This window comes from Stegastes partitus, unplaced genomic scaffold (assembly GCF_000690725.1).
Source record: "Stegastes partitus isolate 25-593 unplaced genomic scaffold, Stegastes_partitus-1.0.2 Scaffold2210, whole genome shotgun sequence".
Lineage (NCBI taxonomy): Eukaryota > Metazoa > Chordata > Actinopteri > Pomacentridae > Stegastes > Stegastes partitus.
This window is the reverse complement of record NW_007579941.1, coordinates 2,020-17,989: the sequence shown is the minus strand read 5'-3', so window position 1 is coordinate 17,989 and position 15,970 is coordinate 2,020. Positions and strand designations below refer to the sequence as shown.

The 15,970-nt window shown below is 40.3% G+C and overlaps 1 protein-coding gene across 1 annotated transcript; it reads left to right on the top strand.

Annotated features, from left to right (window-relative positions):
• Positions 1–344: 344 nt before the first annotated feature.
• LOC103374322 (retinal Mueller cells isomerohydrolase-like) lies at positions 345–12,429 on the top strand. Its single transcript, XM_008304398.1, is given in 15 exon segments — positions 345–449; positions 451–494; positions 1,245–1,327; positions 4,481–4,631; positions 5,202–5,309; positions 6,639–6,780; positions 8,007–8,154; positions 8,412–8,493; positions 8,631–8,763; positions 9,369–9,511; positions 9,773–9,902; positions 10,628–10,742; positions 10,997–11,091; positions 11,210–11,321; positions 12,155–12,429. Coding segments are annotated over 15 exon segments (1,737 nt in total). The 3' UTR covers positions 12,301–12,429.
• The last annotated feature ends 3,541 nt before the right edge of the window (positions 12,430–15,970 follow it).

Below are 15,970 nucleotides of genomic sequence, written 5' to 3'. Positions count from 1 at the left end.
TCTGCATGCATATTCACCTTTGAACAACATCAACATGCTGCTTTTAAAAGCTGACTTTATTAGTTTGACCCCATCACTGGTAGGTGTGTGAGCATTCCCAAGCTGACAAAGATCTTGTTTAGGTGGCCTCAGAAACATTCTGCATGGAGTCGAGGGCCAGGAGGCTGAAAGGAGTGGACACAAAGCTGGTTTGTTAAGCCCTGGAAGACTTGGGGGAGCCAAAGGAGTTCTGAAGAAGGGGAGGGGGGCAAAAGGCATGAAAGGAAATCAGGGGAGGAGAGGGCAAGAAGAGGAGAGAGAGAGAGAGAGAAGGAGTGAGGAAGGATGGAAAGGGGGAGGGGATAATGAGAGGAGGGAGGAGGGGGCCCAGTTTCCATCGCTCACCGCAGGAAATCTGTGTGTGGTTAAAACTCAAGCCAGAGTCTCTTTTGCAAGCAACTCTGCATGTTAGTTACAGAAAGTGAGCAAAGAACACACAGCAGCATGGTCAGCCGGTGAGTAACACTTTCCTGTTATTTTCTCAAGTGCATGTTTGAGAACCAAAAGAAGACAGATCAGAACATTAAAGCAACTTCTCATGGTTCCGATTTATTGGTTCTAGGGAATGCTGAACGAGAAATCAGTTTTTAGACACGTCTTGATCTGCTGGGAAAGAAAATACTGAGCCAGCTGAGACGACTTTAAATGGTGCAAAGCTTCCCATGAGATGTTTTTCCATGTAAATGGGAGAAAATTTGATCGAAACTCTAAGTTTTTATCATAAAATCTAACAGTAAATGATTTCTGCAGCACTGAGATGGTCAACAAAACTTAGAAAACTTGTGAGCACTCTGAAAAAAGGCCATGTTTAAACAGCAGAGGAAGAATTTCAGCAGATGCAGACGCATAAGAATTTGCAACAACATTTTGCACAAATCAATTTAGTGGCGCTTGAAAGTTTGTGAACCCTTTTGTGGACCTGTATGTAAACATGCACTAAACCTACAGATTTATTTATTTATGAAAATGATCCAATATTGAATATTTGTGAGTGGCAGAAATATGTGAACCTTTGATTTCAGTACAGGGTATTTTGTGTAGAAGGCCATGCACATCTGGATTATACTGGATACCCGTCATCCTGCTTCAGCAGCAAACCATGCAGTGGATTTATTTTTTTCATCATAAGAGCTCAACTCAGTCTTTAAAAACTGTTTTGTGACTCAGCTATGTGATGGAATTCTGTTTTTGATTTTGCTCTCCAGTGTGGAGCATCCTGCTGCAGGCTACAAGAAGATCTTTGAGACGGTGGAGGAGCTGAATGAACCGATACCTGCAAAAATCACCGGTAGGAATGTTGAAGATATTGTATGAACCCGGGTTCTGCCCTTGAATAAGATAACAAACACACTGCAGGTTTGTGGAAGAACAAAATTACATGATTGCAATGGGAAAGACCCTCTCTCTCTCCCCCAAAGAGGACGTACAAATGTAACAGCATCTATAGTGAACACAACTCTTTTCCTATTGACTCGCTGTAAATAAGTTTTAAGTCTCAAGTTTGTGGTACAGTTCTCCATACCATTTTAGCAATGCTGAGTCCATTTTTCCAAAGGCAAAACCTTTTCGGGGTGTAAACATATCTTCTTTTGCTGGCCTCAAACCATAACCATTGACCCTTGGGCAACTCTTCCTAAATTAAGCGACATGAAAGTTACTCTACTAACATGACTAACATGTTCCCCAACAACAAAGATACATGTACTGTCAAGTGAGGCCAAGGATTGAGATCCCAGAAGCAGCCACGAACAAAGAACACTGGCCCGGCATAAGCAATATAAAAGACTCTATGATAAGAAATGCTGTAATCTGGTGATTAAGTGTTTAAATATGAAATGGTTATTTTAACATTGCAATGAATTAAAGGTGATTTCATGTAACCATTGAATTAAAGCTGCACAGTTAAAGGTGGGAGAATGTCAAGAGAGCAAGAAATGTTAGTGTCCCTAAAACAGCTCACGTCTGGACATGTCATATGAGGCCACTGTCCGCAGGATGTTCACAGAATGAACTTACTGTTAAAGCAGTTAATGGTTCCTCTGTTTACCAGCATGTATCCTGTGATTGCCAAGCTGTGCTCTTTGCTATTACCAAATAGGTGAATCAGATCCTAAAGGTATCACATATATGGGCTAAAGGTGAAGCGCCTTTTAGAAATGTGTGTGTGTAATCAAGTGTATGTGTTAAGGATAAAAACTGTGTGGTAGCACTAATCGTGTGGCGGGGCAGAGTTGAATACTGTATAAAAAGGCATGACAAAGAGACCTCAGATGGAGTTCGTGGAGATTGCTTGTGGAGACAGCTTGCGATGGAGACGGCGGAGTTCTTCACGGGACATCGCTGGAGCTGAACCCTCCTCCACTGATTGAAGAAGTCCCGATAGGTCTGCAAATTCTACTCAAGAGGAGCAGCAGAACCCCTTTCTCTGTTCTGCATGAAGAAGTATTCTTTTCCTTCCCCAAATGGATGCAAAAGAACTGTAGATGTGATCGGAGTCAGAACATCTCATCCCTCCCATGAGCCAGGAGGGTTTTGTCCGGGGATCAGGACTCTGTACTGGGTTGCTGTATCACTGGAAGATGACTCCTCCAGGCTCAGGTCTGAGCAGGGCTGAGTTAATCAGCTCCGGCCGGGCTGTTCGACTCTCCCTCTCCCCAAATTACTTATTAGGTTACTATTTTAGAAAAGCTCAGTTCTATAATTTTATCTCAAATCATTTGATTTAGTCATATTTTGGAACATTTTGAATGAACACTCAAGAGCTCTAGCTTTGCCCTGCTAAAGATTTGCAATAAATATCTGATCCTGCCTTTAAAGTTTTTTTGGTTTGAAATTTCATTAAGTCATTTATAGTAACTGATGGTAGTGGAAAGTTAGTCAATTGTGTGCATAAGATCTTTATAGTGGTTCTTAATGGTTATTCTAAATCATGAGTAAAATAGTATTTTTAAACATATACCTGGGGTTAGTTGTGCCAAACGTCTAAATCTTAACTCAGCAATTACCAAGTGCTCAATCCATTTAAGAGGAAAGCTGCCACTAACAGGCGTGTCTGCTAGAGGGATTTGACTACTGAGGCTACTTAGTTGAGTCAATTATTGGAAGAAGCGGGGTAGGCATCTGGATTAAGGCAGTTAGAAGCTAGGCGAGTTTCCTTGACACCAGCTTAAGCAGTTCTACAGAGTCCTCATAGGTCAAGGGCCTGCAGGCAGGTAGAACCTAACCCTAGAAACGGAGAGCTGGACCAGTGGCCCTGTCACAGGGATCAATAGTGCATTAAATGACCAAACAGATATTAAAGAGCTTATGATTGATTTTACTTTCACAGGAGCAGAGTGATTGGGACCCTCAACACAGACAAACAGGCACAGATGCACAGTACATTATTTTAAAAAAAAAAAATCTTTGTCTCAACATGTTTATTATCCTCATATATTTTGTCACAGCTGAGTGGGTGGCAATGTTGGTGGATCCACCAGTTTATTTACTTTCTGAACAGCTACTGGATGAATGGTCATGAACTTTTGTACTAATATTCTTGGTTCCCAGAAGGTGAATCCTAGACTCTCCTTCTCAGCTCATGTCTGTTATGCTCCAGTTTTTCTGTGTCTGTTTCCACTCGTGGGTCTGCTCCGATCCGACAGAGCACAGACAGCGAGAGAAGGAAAGACGAGTGATGTGAAGATAACATTACTTGAGTTGACAGCAACTCATCACGGCCATTCAATGCATTTTACAATGCTTGTGTGAATGAATAGTTTCAACTGGATTTTTTCGTGTTGATGTACACAACCTTTTGTGTTGTAAATGAAGGTGACGGGAGAGGGGAGGTGTAGCTGGCATGCCTGTTGGTTTTGGTCTGAGATGCTAGTGTTCTAGTGACAACAAGTGTTTCTGAATGTTGTATACTGAAGTTTTCAGTGAAAGAAATTAATTTGCGCAAACGCAGAGTTTGGGCTCGATTACCTTCAATACCTGGATTTAAGTCTTAACGTTGCCAACTTTTCACGGGTATCAGTCCGTTACATCGAGATTTGTCAGTGTTTTCCAGACAGCTATGTGACAGGAGTCATTGATAAAAATATATCCACTGACGCTTGCTAACTGACCATCAGCAGTCCAGTTGCCTTTACCCTATTTTCTCTCTGCAATAGCATTTAACTGAACAATATGTTGGGAAGTGGTGAACAAAATGCCACTGTAAAGTAAACACAAAATGAATTTTAAAAAAAGGAAAGAAGCTTTGGGTCCCCACCTATTCTGCATGGACACATGAATGTCACATTCAGGTGTGACCTTTGCATCAGTCTTGCTCATGAAAATATTCAGGTAGAAGTGGTGATTATGCAGAATTTGAAACAGATCATTTGTTATTTTTAGGGTCAGACAGGCTGAACAGAAGGGTTTTAAAACAGCATTATGTTCTATCCTGTGTGTGCAGGTGTTCTCCCATCATGGCTGGGGGGCAGTCTTCTCAGGATGGGTCCAGGTCTGTTTGAGGTGGGAGATGAACCTTTGAACCACCTGTTTGACGGACAGGCTCTCATACACAAGTTTGACCTGAAGAATGGTCAGGTGACCTACTACAGGAGGTAACAATATTCCTCAGTACCTTACACTATCAGAGCACATTTTTAATAGGACACATGTTAAAAGCCATCTTTTTTGACTGGCATTGTTCTGAGAAGATAACTGATATATTTTTCCAGTGTTGATACACCTGTTTCCACACGCTGTCTTGGAGTGTTTTAAGGGGCTGCTTAACATTGCCATGTATGCCAATCTTGAATATTTTCACTGTTTTCTCTCCACTTGTAAAAAAAGAAAATCTGGCACATGTATCCCACACCTGCAGATCCAAATCCAGATGCAGATGTTTTATAACATTTGATTTTGGAATGCAGATTTTGTGCAGATGAGGAAAAGCGCTGACAGTAAATTCATTCTCACTGGAATGTTGTAAGGGAAGAGACAAAACCAAAACAGACATGGAGCTGCTACAAACCACAAAAATCCCTCATCAGACGTCTCTGAGGATCAACAAGTCGTTCTTCTCTCAGCAGAGTCACTGTTGCATTTCACAGATTTCCGTTACTTTACTGGATTGAAAGTGGCTTTCTTGCCAGTTTTTTTCACATGATATGCGTGATTTTTGTTCTCAGGTTTATCAAGACAGATGCGTACGTTCGTGCCATGACGGAGAACCGAGTGGTCATCACTGAGTTCGGCACAGCAGCCTATCCAGACCCCTGCAAAAACATCTTCTCCAGGTAACCCCAAACCTCCTGTGCTCAGATGTTATTAAAATTTCCGGCAGAGCTTCGATTGTTCAAATACTGTTGGAAATGGGGACATTTTTTAAAAAAAGAGACTTTATTTGTTGTCTTGCCAAGAGTTAGATGAAAAGATCAGATCTTTCACTCTGAGACTGAGGCCACGAGACTGATAGTTTGGATTAGCAGAAGCACATATTTCTAAAGTTTTTCCATGAAAATAGTCCCTTCCTGTCCTCACATGGCTTAGATGTAGCTTCCCTTCAAATGTGCAGATCATAGACTGTATGTAAAGATGGACAAACCCTCTGTCATGTCAGTCACATGGCTGTCGCCATCTTGGCAGTGCCTGACTCCTCCTAACTCCCAGCTAATCCAAAAATTAAGAGGTGGAGTGTAAATGGAGCTAAAGACAGGCCATGCAAACACCTCTGGGCCGTAGACTGTCCTGTGACAGCACCCACTGACTGGCTTTTGGAGTCAACCACATGTGGATATTAGAGGAACTAGTTTTTGGCACCTTCATGTTAGCTTCATTTTTTGACCCCTAAATTGTCGCTTGGTGCAGATCTACCACCTCCCCACTTGCTGCAGCTCAGCACACCAGCTCACCTGTGACTCTGCTCAAATCCTGTAAAACTACTGTTTGCAAAACAATGACAAGTTATTCAGCAATACACATCTGAAAAGAAAACAGTTCTGAAGGAGGATAAAGACACAGAAAGGCCCAACCAAGAACTGGTTCATTAGGTTAGTCCCCAGAAGTGTGACTGAATGTTTTTGAGACAGTCATTGAAACACTGCAGCTTCAAGGAGGAAACACTCAACCATGGTGTTGACTGCTTATTTCACTCATGATATGTCTGCCAGCACATCAAGAGCACTGTATGGACCTGTTAATATAAAAACAAAAAAGGGATTTTCACTACAGGCTCCAAAGGCACTAAAAATGACTGGGTCAAGCTTCTCACATGTGAATATGTGCTGGTTTTCTGTGACATTAAAGGGACAATGTATGTGGTCAAACAATTTGAAAATGTCAGCTAAAAAGAATCTTTTACCTACAACTTAAACCTATTGCTACAAGACTAAAACATATATGTTGATCAGCACAGTTTGATGGATTCTGACTCTCAGCGGGGTGTGTGTGAGTGCTTTACATGTTGATGTTTACTGTCTACCTGTGTTATTGTGTGAATGTCACCATATTCATTGTGTCACAGCATTATGTCCTGTAATAAAACTAGTATAGTGTTACTTCAGGAAAACAGGCAGTTGGCTATATATAAACCTATCATAAATTTCCTCGTGCTTGTGTCTGTTTAGGTTCTTTACCTACTTCAAAGGCATTGAGGTAACTGATAACTGCCTAGTGAACATCTATCCAATCGGTGAAGACTTCTATGCTGTCACTGAAACCAATTACATCACCAAGGTTGATCCTGATTCGCTGGAGACATTAAAGAAGGTGGGATCTGTTTACATTTCCAGGATTTTTGAATCTGACGATAGAGGCCATATTTTTCTGGCAATTTCATTTTGTGGACACAATCATACTATTTAAAGCCTGTCAATATGATTAAACTGATGTTTTACTTGGACAGGGTGGATGGGAAATGAGAAGGCCGTGCAACTGTCTGTTTAGTTAGACTTGTTTAAAAAATTAACAGTCACTTAGTTAAACCGCAAACTCTCTAAACCTGCCAGTACAGAGAGTTCTAGTTCAAGCAGTTATACATTATGTCTTCATTTGATGTATTTTCTGTAAATCCTTTGCAAATCATCCAGCTTAGAAATCCAAGTTCTCCTGCTGCCCTAAATGTATGAATAAACTGCCTTTTGTTTGAATGATTCATTCAAAGTCATCCTGTGAGTCAGGTTAACTGAACTTGAGAAAACATGTCAATATCTTAATATATGTAGTTAAATCAACTGCTTAGCCACATGGATAATAGTTACAGACAAACTTACTTTCATTTTACATTTTCTCAGCTTTAACAGTTTGTTCTTAGTTTAACACTGTTGAAGCCATTTTTTGTACCGAAGTAAGTACAAAGACACCGTGTGAAGCTGCTGACAATAACAGTGAGATCAGTTTCAAGCCTGCAGTTGAAAGAACTTAATTCAACACAACCCTTCATCACTGTTAGAATAGTTTTCAACAACTGTGACTTACTTTGATACGTATTAAAGGCACAAAGTTTCCATTATGTCTGTTTCATTCACATGACAAAAAATAAGTCTGTGGAGATTTTGAACTTGAGCATCTTAACCCTGCTAATATGCTAGTTTACCATCCTATACATTTATGTTATTGAGTTGAGTGAACTATCAGCTGTTCCTTCATTCAATACATCATATTAAATCAAATTGGCTCAAGCTATAAGAACTCATGTACTTAAACTCTAAGGTGATTTGAAACTAAAAATGTAACATTTTAAGTTCCATCAACTAGAAATCAGCTAAATGTATATATTTACAATAAGTAAACTAGAAGAGGAGTTCATTAGACTAAATGCCTTTATAATGTTCCATTAAATTACATTTTAGGCTCTGTTTTTATTAATATTTCTGCTTTTCCTAACTGCTTGTTTAAGCAATTGTGCAAAGAAATGCATTTATATTTATAACTTTTTGATTTACATTACATTTCCTGCATTCCTTTTTTGTCTTTTGCAAATGTATTTCCATTAGGTGGACCTGTGTAAGTACCTGTCAGTGAACGGGGTGACTGCCCACCCCCACATCGAAGCAGATGGTACAGTCTATAACATTGGTAACTGCTTTGGCAAGAACATGAGTCTGGCTTATAATATCGTCAAGATCCCGCCTGCTCAGGAAGGTGAGTGTGGTATGCAGGTCACTAGATTAAAATTACAGGTGAGAAGGCAGAGAGAAAGAGATAAACCAGAAAAATAGCAAACAAAGACACAGAGAAAGAGTGAAAGATGTGAAGAAAGAAAAGAAAAATGAGGATATAAACAATCAATGATAATAGAAAGGGAACAAAAGTATCACAAAAAAAGAAAGACAGCACATAAAAATAGAATGGAAAAAAACAGCTTTGTGTAGTAACAGTGTGTATCTGTGTGTTTCCAGAAAAAGCAGAGCCATTAGAGAAATCCAAAATCCTGGTGCAGCTACCCAGCAGTGAGAGGTTAAAACCCTCCTACGTACACAGGTACACAGTTGTCTCATGCATATACTTAGACAGCATCTGTCCAAGAACAAGCCAAAAAGACTGTTCTGTGTTTTCAATCCTTAACAGTAAAACAAACTGTATACTTATTCTCTCTCTGATTGTCTGTCTGACTGTAGTTTCGGTATGACGGACAACTATTTCGTATTTGTGGAGCAGCCGGTGAAGATCAACCTGCTCAAATTCCTGTCGGCTTGGAGCATCAGAGGAGCCTCGTACATGGACTGCTTTGAATCCAACTACAGCATGGGGGTAAGCAGTTGCTGCACATCCCCCCCTAATATTTCTTGATATCAGTTCATGTTCAAATATTTTAAATCATTTTACCAGATACTACGCGCCTACATAATACACACTCGATGCGTTGTAGATTAACTGCAGTACTGGGCTGCACCACTAGGCGGAGCTGTTACTTTTTATTACTGTAGTGACCAGAGGAGGCACCTTTGCGTTGATGAGTAGAGAGCATTATGTGAGTTTACCTACTAAAGGAGAACCACGACAAAGACTTGTATGAGGCTTTTTGAGGTCAGGCCAGTGACTGAACGTCAACGTGAGCTGAGACACAGCAGGACAAGGAATCTATATTGTTGTAGAATGTATCTGTATTATTGTAGAAAGCCGGCATAGTTGTCCTTTCTTATGTTTGTGTGTGGCAACAAAGTCAATATTGATCAGGTCAAAAGTGCTGTGAACAGCTCAGATACAAGTCTGAGGATCAGGTTTGGCACATCCTAACTATTAATATTGTTCAGTTATGGTTAGATTTCCTGACCCTCATGTCGGGAGAGTGTGTTTGACTGGTTACACGTGACTGCCTCTACCTGCTCATATTCATGTGTGTGTCTGTGTTGCAGACATGGTTCCACCTGGCCACTAAGGACCCAGCAACTTACATGAGCAGCCACAAGTTCAGAGCGTCAGCCTTCAACCTGTTTCATCATATTAACACCTATGAAGACGAGGGCTTCATCGTTGTAGACCTCTGCACGTGGAAAGGGTGAGTAACTGCTATATATGAATAGATAGATAGATAGATAGATAGATAGATAGATAGATAGATAGATAGATAGATAGATAGATAGATAGATAGATAGATAGAAGCAAAATAAAGAAATCAGTGTCAAATAGTGCAATAAAATTCACTGTTCAAGGCGAGAAGTAAACAGGATAGTGAACAGAATTTGCAAGACTGTGCTGCATGTGTGCATCCGTTAGTGTGTTTAGTGTGTAATGTGGATACCCCCCTCTCCATCTGCAGCCATGACTTTGTGTATAACTACCTGTACCTGGCCAATATCAAGAAAGAGTGGGAGGAGGTGAAGAAAGCAGCAACAAGAGCTCCTCAGCCTGAGGTCAGGCGATACGTACTGCCGCTGGATATTCACAGGGTGAGTCCACACACCCACGCTGCAAATTAGGAATTACATTACTAGTGGCTATTCTCTTGTATTTACTGTTTGTGCAGCATTCTTGAGAATACTGGGTTTGAAGTGCTTGTGTTGGAGAAACAGCATCCAATATAAATGTACGTACATTTACTTACATGTCTTAAAATGCATGAGCAAATCATTTTTGAAGGTGAGAGTATACACTGTGTTATAATCAAGGTAATAAATGATTAGTTAATAAATTATTATTTGGAGTGATAATGCCTTATTATGTAAGTGACTGCAGGCTGTCAAGAGAACTACACCTATAAACTAAAATAGTTTTTTGTTCCTTAAACATGCACAAACACTGTCAGTACTGCTGGCTGCATTAGCCACTAAGCTCATCACCTCAGAAGAAACAAAACTGGTGGTACACCTGAAAAATTCAGGCTAATACAACATGTCCTGAGAAAAAAAAATCTCCAATGTCACAAATAATCTCTATCTGTGGTTGCAGCAGTTCAGATGCTTATCTGTATTGTGGCATGTAGCTGTCCCAACGTAAACCCTTAATTGTATCAGTTCTTCTTATTATTGTAAACTGGGACTGACTTGGCCTTATTCTTTTAGCTTCAGCTGATCCTGGATACTTTTCACATAAACCCCAGTTTTCTTGCAGTCCCGTTTGAAAGACGGGTTTATCAGCATTTAGTGTGTTTATCTACATCTTTGTGTGTGTCCAGGAGGAGCAGGGGAAGAATCTGGTGTCTCTGTCCTACACCACAGCAACCGCTGTGCTTCATAGTGATGGCACCATCTGGCTTGAGCCTGAAGTTCTGTTTTCTGGACCAAGACAAGGTAACATGCACAAATAACACACTGTATGCAGTAGTGTATACAAGGAGGCACAGAGAAATTTGTAATTACATCATTTAGGTCTTTATGATGGAAACAAATCTATAATAAGTAAAATGTGCAAATTTTATAGTGTATTTTTGTCTTTTATGCAAATAGAAATGTTATACTTAATATGTTTGGGGCATGAGCTAATATGTATATTATAAAGGTCACACAATGTACTGATACTTATTCAATTTTATGTGGCCTGTCAGCTTTTGAGTTTCCACAGATCAACTACTCGCAGTGTCGTGGGAAGAAGTACTCGTTTACATACGGCCTGGGCCTCAACCACTTCATCCCCGATAAGGTAAGAGTGCTTTTACTTTTCACAGCAGGAGATGAAGAGAGTGTCCGGGCCTGAGAAGTCAACTGACTCCCCAGCACCCACAGGTGGCAGTGTTAACAGCTGTTGGTTGTTGCTGCAGATCGTCAAGCTGAATGTGCAGACCAAAGAGACGTGGGTGTGGCAGGAGGAAGAGTGTTACCCATCAGAGCCGCTGTTTGTGCCAACACCTGGAGCTACGGAGGAGGACGACGGTAGGATACATTCTCACATCTCAGGGGACAAATTCACACATTTTCACACTACTGGTCGTTTCTATAGATGGGGATTTCCCTCCGTTTCCAGAATGCTGTGGTGACTCAGTGGCAGCTGACTGACTGATTCCTCTCTCCTCTGAGAGCATTTGCCAGACTTTTAGAGCTCACTGTCTGTGACAGTCGTAAACCTTGACTGTTTGTTTTGGATATTTAATTTGTTAATATGCATATAAAGCTGTTAGAAGAAGGTATGAGCTCACTTGTTGTGGAGGTTTTGTTTTCCCTGCATTGGAGCTTTCACAAACTACCAACTGAAGCAACCAAACCATAGCCATTCACCTGTCACTGTTTTACTGGGACACTACTGCTACATACTGGGCTGAACACCACCGAAGAGGACCGCTGTTGGTTTAAAGAAACACAAACAGCAGAGGATTTTTTTTCTTCCTGTAGTAGAATGATACTGGGTGCAATCAGACCATTCACAGACACAGGGCTGTAAGGATACGTCTGTGTGAGACTAGCTGCTGACAAGCATTGAATACAATATACTGACAGTGAATCAGACCTGCAAGACAAACAATAAGCAAACACAGCCCTGCATGTAACATTTATGACACCAAATCCTATGTTGAGAGATCATATGTGAAAGCCAAGTGTTCAACTTCAAACACTGCAACAAAACGACCACATAAATCAGAACTTGAACTTTCTTTCCTTCATCCTGCTTTTAAAATACTATCTTCCTAACATGTACCTAACAAATTTCTAAAATTAAAGCTATTTCAACAATTGCACACACAATCATCCCCTCTGTCTGGGTTTTGCAGGCGTTTTGCTGAGTATCGTGGTGAAGCCGGGTGCAGAGAGACCAGGCTTCCTGCTGGTGCTGGATGCTATGAAACTGACAGAGCTCGCCAGGGCAGAGGTCAACACCATCATCCCTGTCACCTTGCATGGAGTATACAAACCATGACCTTTTTTTAATCAAGATACTTCCCCAAAACGCAGCAGTTCCTATCACTTTTTCTTCAAATGACCCCTGAAATATATACAGCGCCCTCCATAATTATTGGCACCACTGGTTAAGATGTGTTCTTTAGCTTCTAGTAAATTCAGTTTTTTTCTAAATAATATAGGACCACCATGAAAAAAAAGAGGAAAATTCAACCTTTAAATCAAGTGCATTTATCCAGTGTGAAAAAAAATCCCACATGAAAAAATTATTCTTTTACATCAAATCATGTGTGCCACAATTATTAGCACCCTTGATGTTAATACTTTGTACAACCCCCTTTTGCCAACAATTCATTTAACTTGAGTTGAAGGTTACATTTTTGTGAGAGTATGCTTCTGCAATAAAAATTGATATTTATTTTAAGGCTTTTAACACATCTTAACCAGGGGTGCCAATAATTATGGAGGGCGCTGTATATATAAACATTTATTGTATGCTTTATCTTGTGGTATTAACATTGTTTCTACTTCTGCTTTGGTTGATTGTCATAAACAACTGAACACTGTCTTGTAGCTGGTGGTAAAAAGCAATCGATGTGTAAAGAAAAATAAACTGTGGCACATAAGTATAAATAACTACCTTTACTGTATCAGATGAAGACTTTTTATTTTATACTCAAAATGGCATCTGCATGTCTGAAGTCGCCTTTGTAAAGCAAGAGGTACAATTACAGTTCTTTGTGACTGATATTTCAAACCATTTTATACAAATAAAAACAATGTAATTCCAACAGTCATTTTACATTTGTGATTACAGGTTAAAGTTTGGGTGTTGATTTTATTTTATTTTTTTTTCAACATTTAATGCCGTAAGAGTGGCTGTGTTCCAATTCAGAGGCTGCATCCTCAGAGGAATGCAAAGGCCATGTCTGATAATAATAATACTAATATAAAAATTCTAATATATATGTATTCAGCAGGGCTGCAGGGTGATCGGTGGTTAGCACTGTCGCCTTGCAGCAAGGTCACCGGTTCGTGTCCCGGTGAGGACACCCAGGATCTTTCTGCGTGGAGTCTCCATGTTCTCCCCGTGCAGGTTCTCTCCAGGTTCTCTGGCTTCCTCCCACAGTCCAAAAACATGTTGAGGTTAATTGGTGATTCTAAATTGTCTGTAGGTGTGAATGTGAGTGTGCTTGGTTGTCTGTCTCTAAGTGTAGCCCTGTGATAGACTGGTGACCTGAAGTCAGCTGGGATAGGCTCCAGCCCCCCGTAACTCTAGTGAGGATTAAATGGTGTATAGATAATGGATGGATGGATGGATGGATGCAAGTTAACTGATACACTTTACAAATAGAACCTAATCATCACATGTAGTTGAAGCTCATTATATGTAGTAAATGTAAACTGAAATGAAATAGGGATATTTTCTGACTGAGTTTGTTTTAAAGATAAGCTGCTGTTGCTTTTAGGAGAATTATCTATATACTTAAAAGGTGAAGTTATTTTAGCTGAGTTTTACACAAACTCATCTCACCACCAGGTGGCACCCTTGATTGCAAATTAAATTTTAGATTTTATAGAGTCAAGTCAGTTACAGTCGGTTTTATCAACACAGCCCAAAATCAAATATGATTGAAATATGTAATCCATCAACAGAGTTAAATATATTCAGTTCCTTGGGTCAAATGAATAGCAGTGGGGTGTTTGTTTTTCCTCCTTCAAACTGTCAAAAATGAAAATATAAGCAGCAGGTTCCATTATCGCATTTACGTAATAAATACAGTACAAACGTAGAAACAAATTCCAGTCTGGTTCCTCCACCGACCTGTAAAAAGACTCAAGTAACAAAGTCACAAAAGTGATTTGCTGTTTCTGTAATCCTGTCAGCAGATAAAAAAAACTGAAATTAACATTGTGCTGCAAATTTACAGAATTTGTATTAGTATTAAAAAAATATGTGTTCATTGTAAATTATGTCTTTTTTAAAAATGTCCTAAAAAAATGTCATGTTTGTTTAAGATAGAGATGATGAACCGTAGAAACTATTCCATATAACATTACCCATACCCATAACATAATAAAATGATAGATGACATTAAAGTTAAGTGCATACATATTCCTGATCACTTCTCTGATAAACTGACCGAACCACTAACAACTCTAACTAACTCTTGCAAAACATTTAAAGAAGTACCAACAAGTGAACCGGAATGCAAAATCTCCACCAGCCCTTAAATTCATTTTAAAATTGGAACCTGAACATGATGCAGTTGTATTTTTTTTTTTTTGTTTTTCATTCAGAGAAGCAGTCACATACAGAAATATGACTGACTACATTTATTAGATTTTAATGAATAATGATGAGTTTTATTTTAGAGGGGATCATTTAGAGTTTCTGATTCGTCTAAGGTTTACCTTTTTGTGTCGTTAGAGGAAACCAAAGCATCCGGGGTCAACCCACAGAAACAGTGAGAATCGCAACTCCATCCAGAAACTGCCATCTGGAGGGGTGGAGGTGTTTCTGTGAGGGTTCAGTGCTTATCACTGATCCACCGAGCTGCCTTGTATGGAAGAGGAGTTGGAGATAGAAGGGTGAGGAACGGGGGATGAGGGGTGGTAGTGGGTGGAGGAGACAAAGGAGAGGCAGAGGGATAATGGAGGGAGGGTGGAGGGGTGACGATGAGACTTGTAGTTCCTCTGACGCAGCTCTTAAAACTGCCGACGTTCATCTTGCTGGTCTCAGGCTGGATGTTGGCCTCTTCATGGCTCTCTCCCAATGTAGCAGACAGAAAGGGAGCTGGACGTTGGACCCTGCTGGGGATGTCCCCATCTGAAAGCAGAGAACACCAAAGTTCTTCATTGTGCAAAACTTCAATGCAGGTGTGTCTGGAGGAGCTCTGAGGGAGGCGAAGAGGGGACTCTGTAGAACCTCCCAGGGTGTGGTTCTCCTATCAGCATCATGGTGCCACATGTTTTTAATCAAGCTGACCAACAGCTGCTGATCGCTGTGTGGTGCTGTTTTCTCTCTCCATTACCTGCTCGGTGTGATCAAGACAGTTGAGTGGGATCCTGGTGTCTGGATGGAATCCTCTCTCACAGGAGAATTCTTGTGGAGACTGTGAGTCGGGTAGTTGGCTCTCAGTCTATACTGGCCGGGTAGAGTGGGTGCTGTATTTGCACATCCACAGCTTCAAACTCCCAGACATCACTTATCATTGACATCAATAAGTGGCACTTGAACTCTGACGTCCTCTCTGCTGACACCAAACACGCCAAATCAAGGTTTTGACTTTAACTGGCTGCTCCACTACCATTTTATTTTTAAGTTATGAAATCCGCGGGAACTATTTCTTCAGCTCTCAGGTGGGACAAGGTGTGACCACCAGCTGTAAGATCAGCCTCAGCTCTCTGATGGAGAGAACCACTTCTTTCTTTCCTGCATGTATTTGTACAGGCTTTTACGAAGGAGTTGAAAGGTTAAACAGATCCGCTCCTTTTAAAAGTAAAAGCTGTTCTACTTAACGATGAAAACTTTCTGTATTTAATGATTAAACTTTGAATAGTTGACAGCACTGTAGGACGACAGTTTTTGACAAAATGATTGAAGTTTTTCAGGATAGTCTTCATGTTTTACCCATTTATGTGACAAGATTATATGGTATTTTATTTGTCTATTGCATTAAAGATTA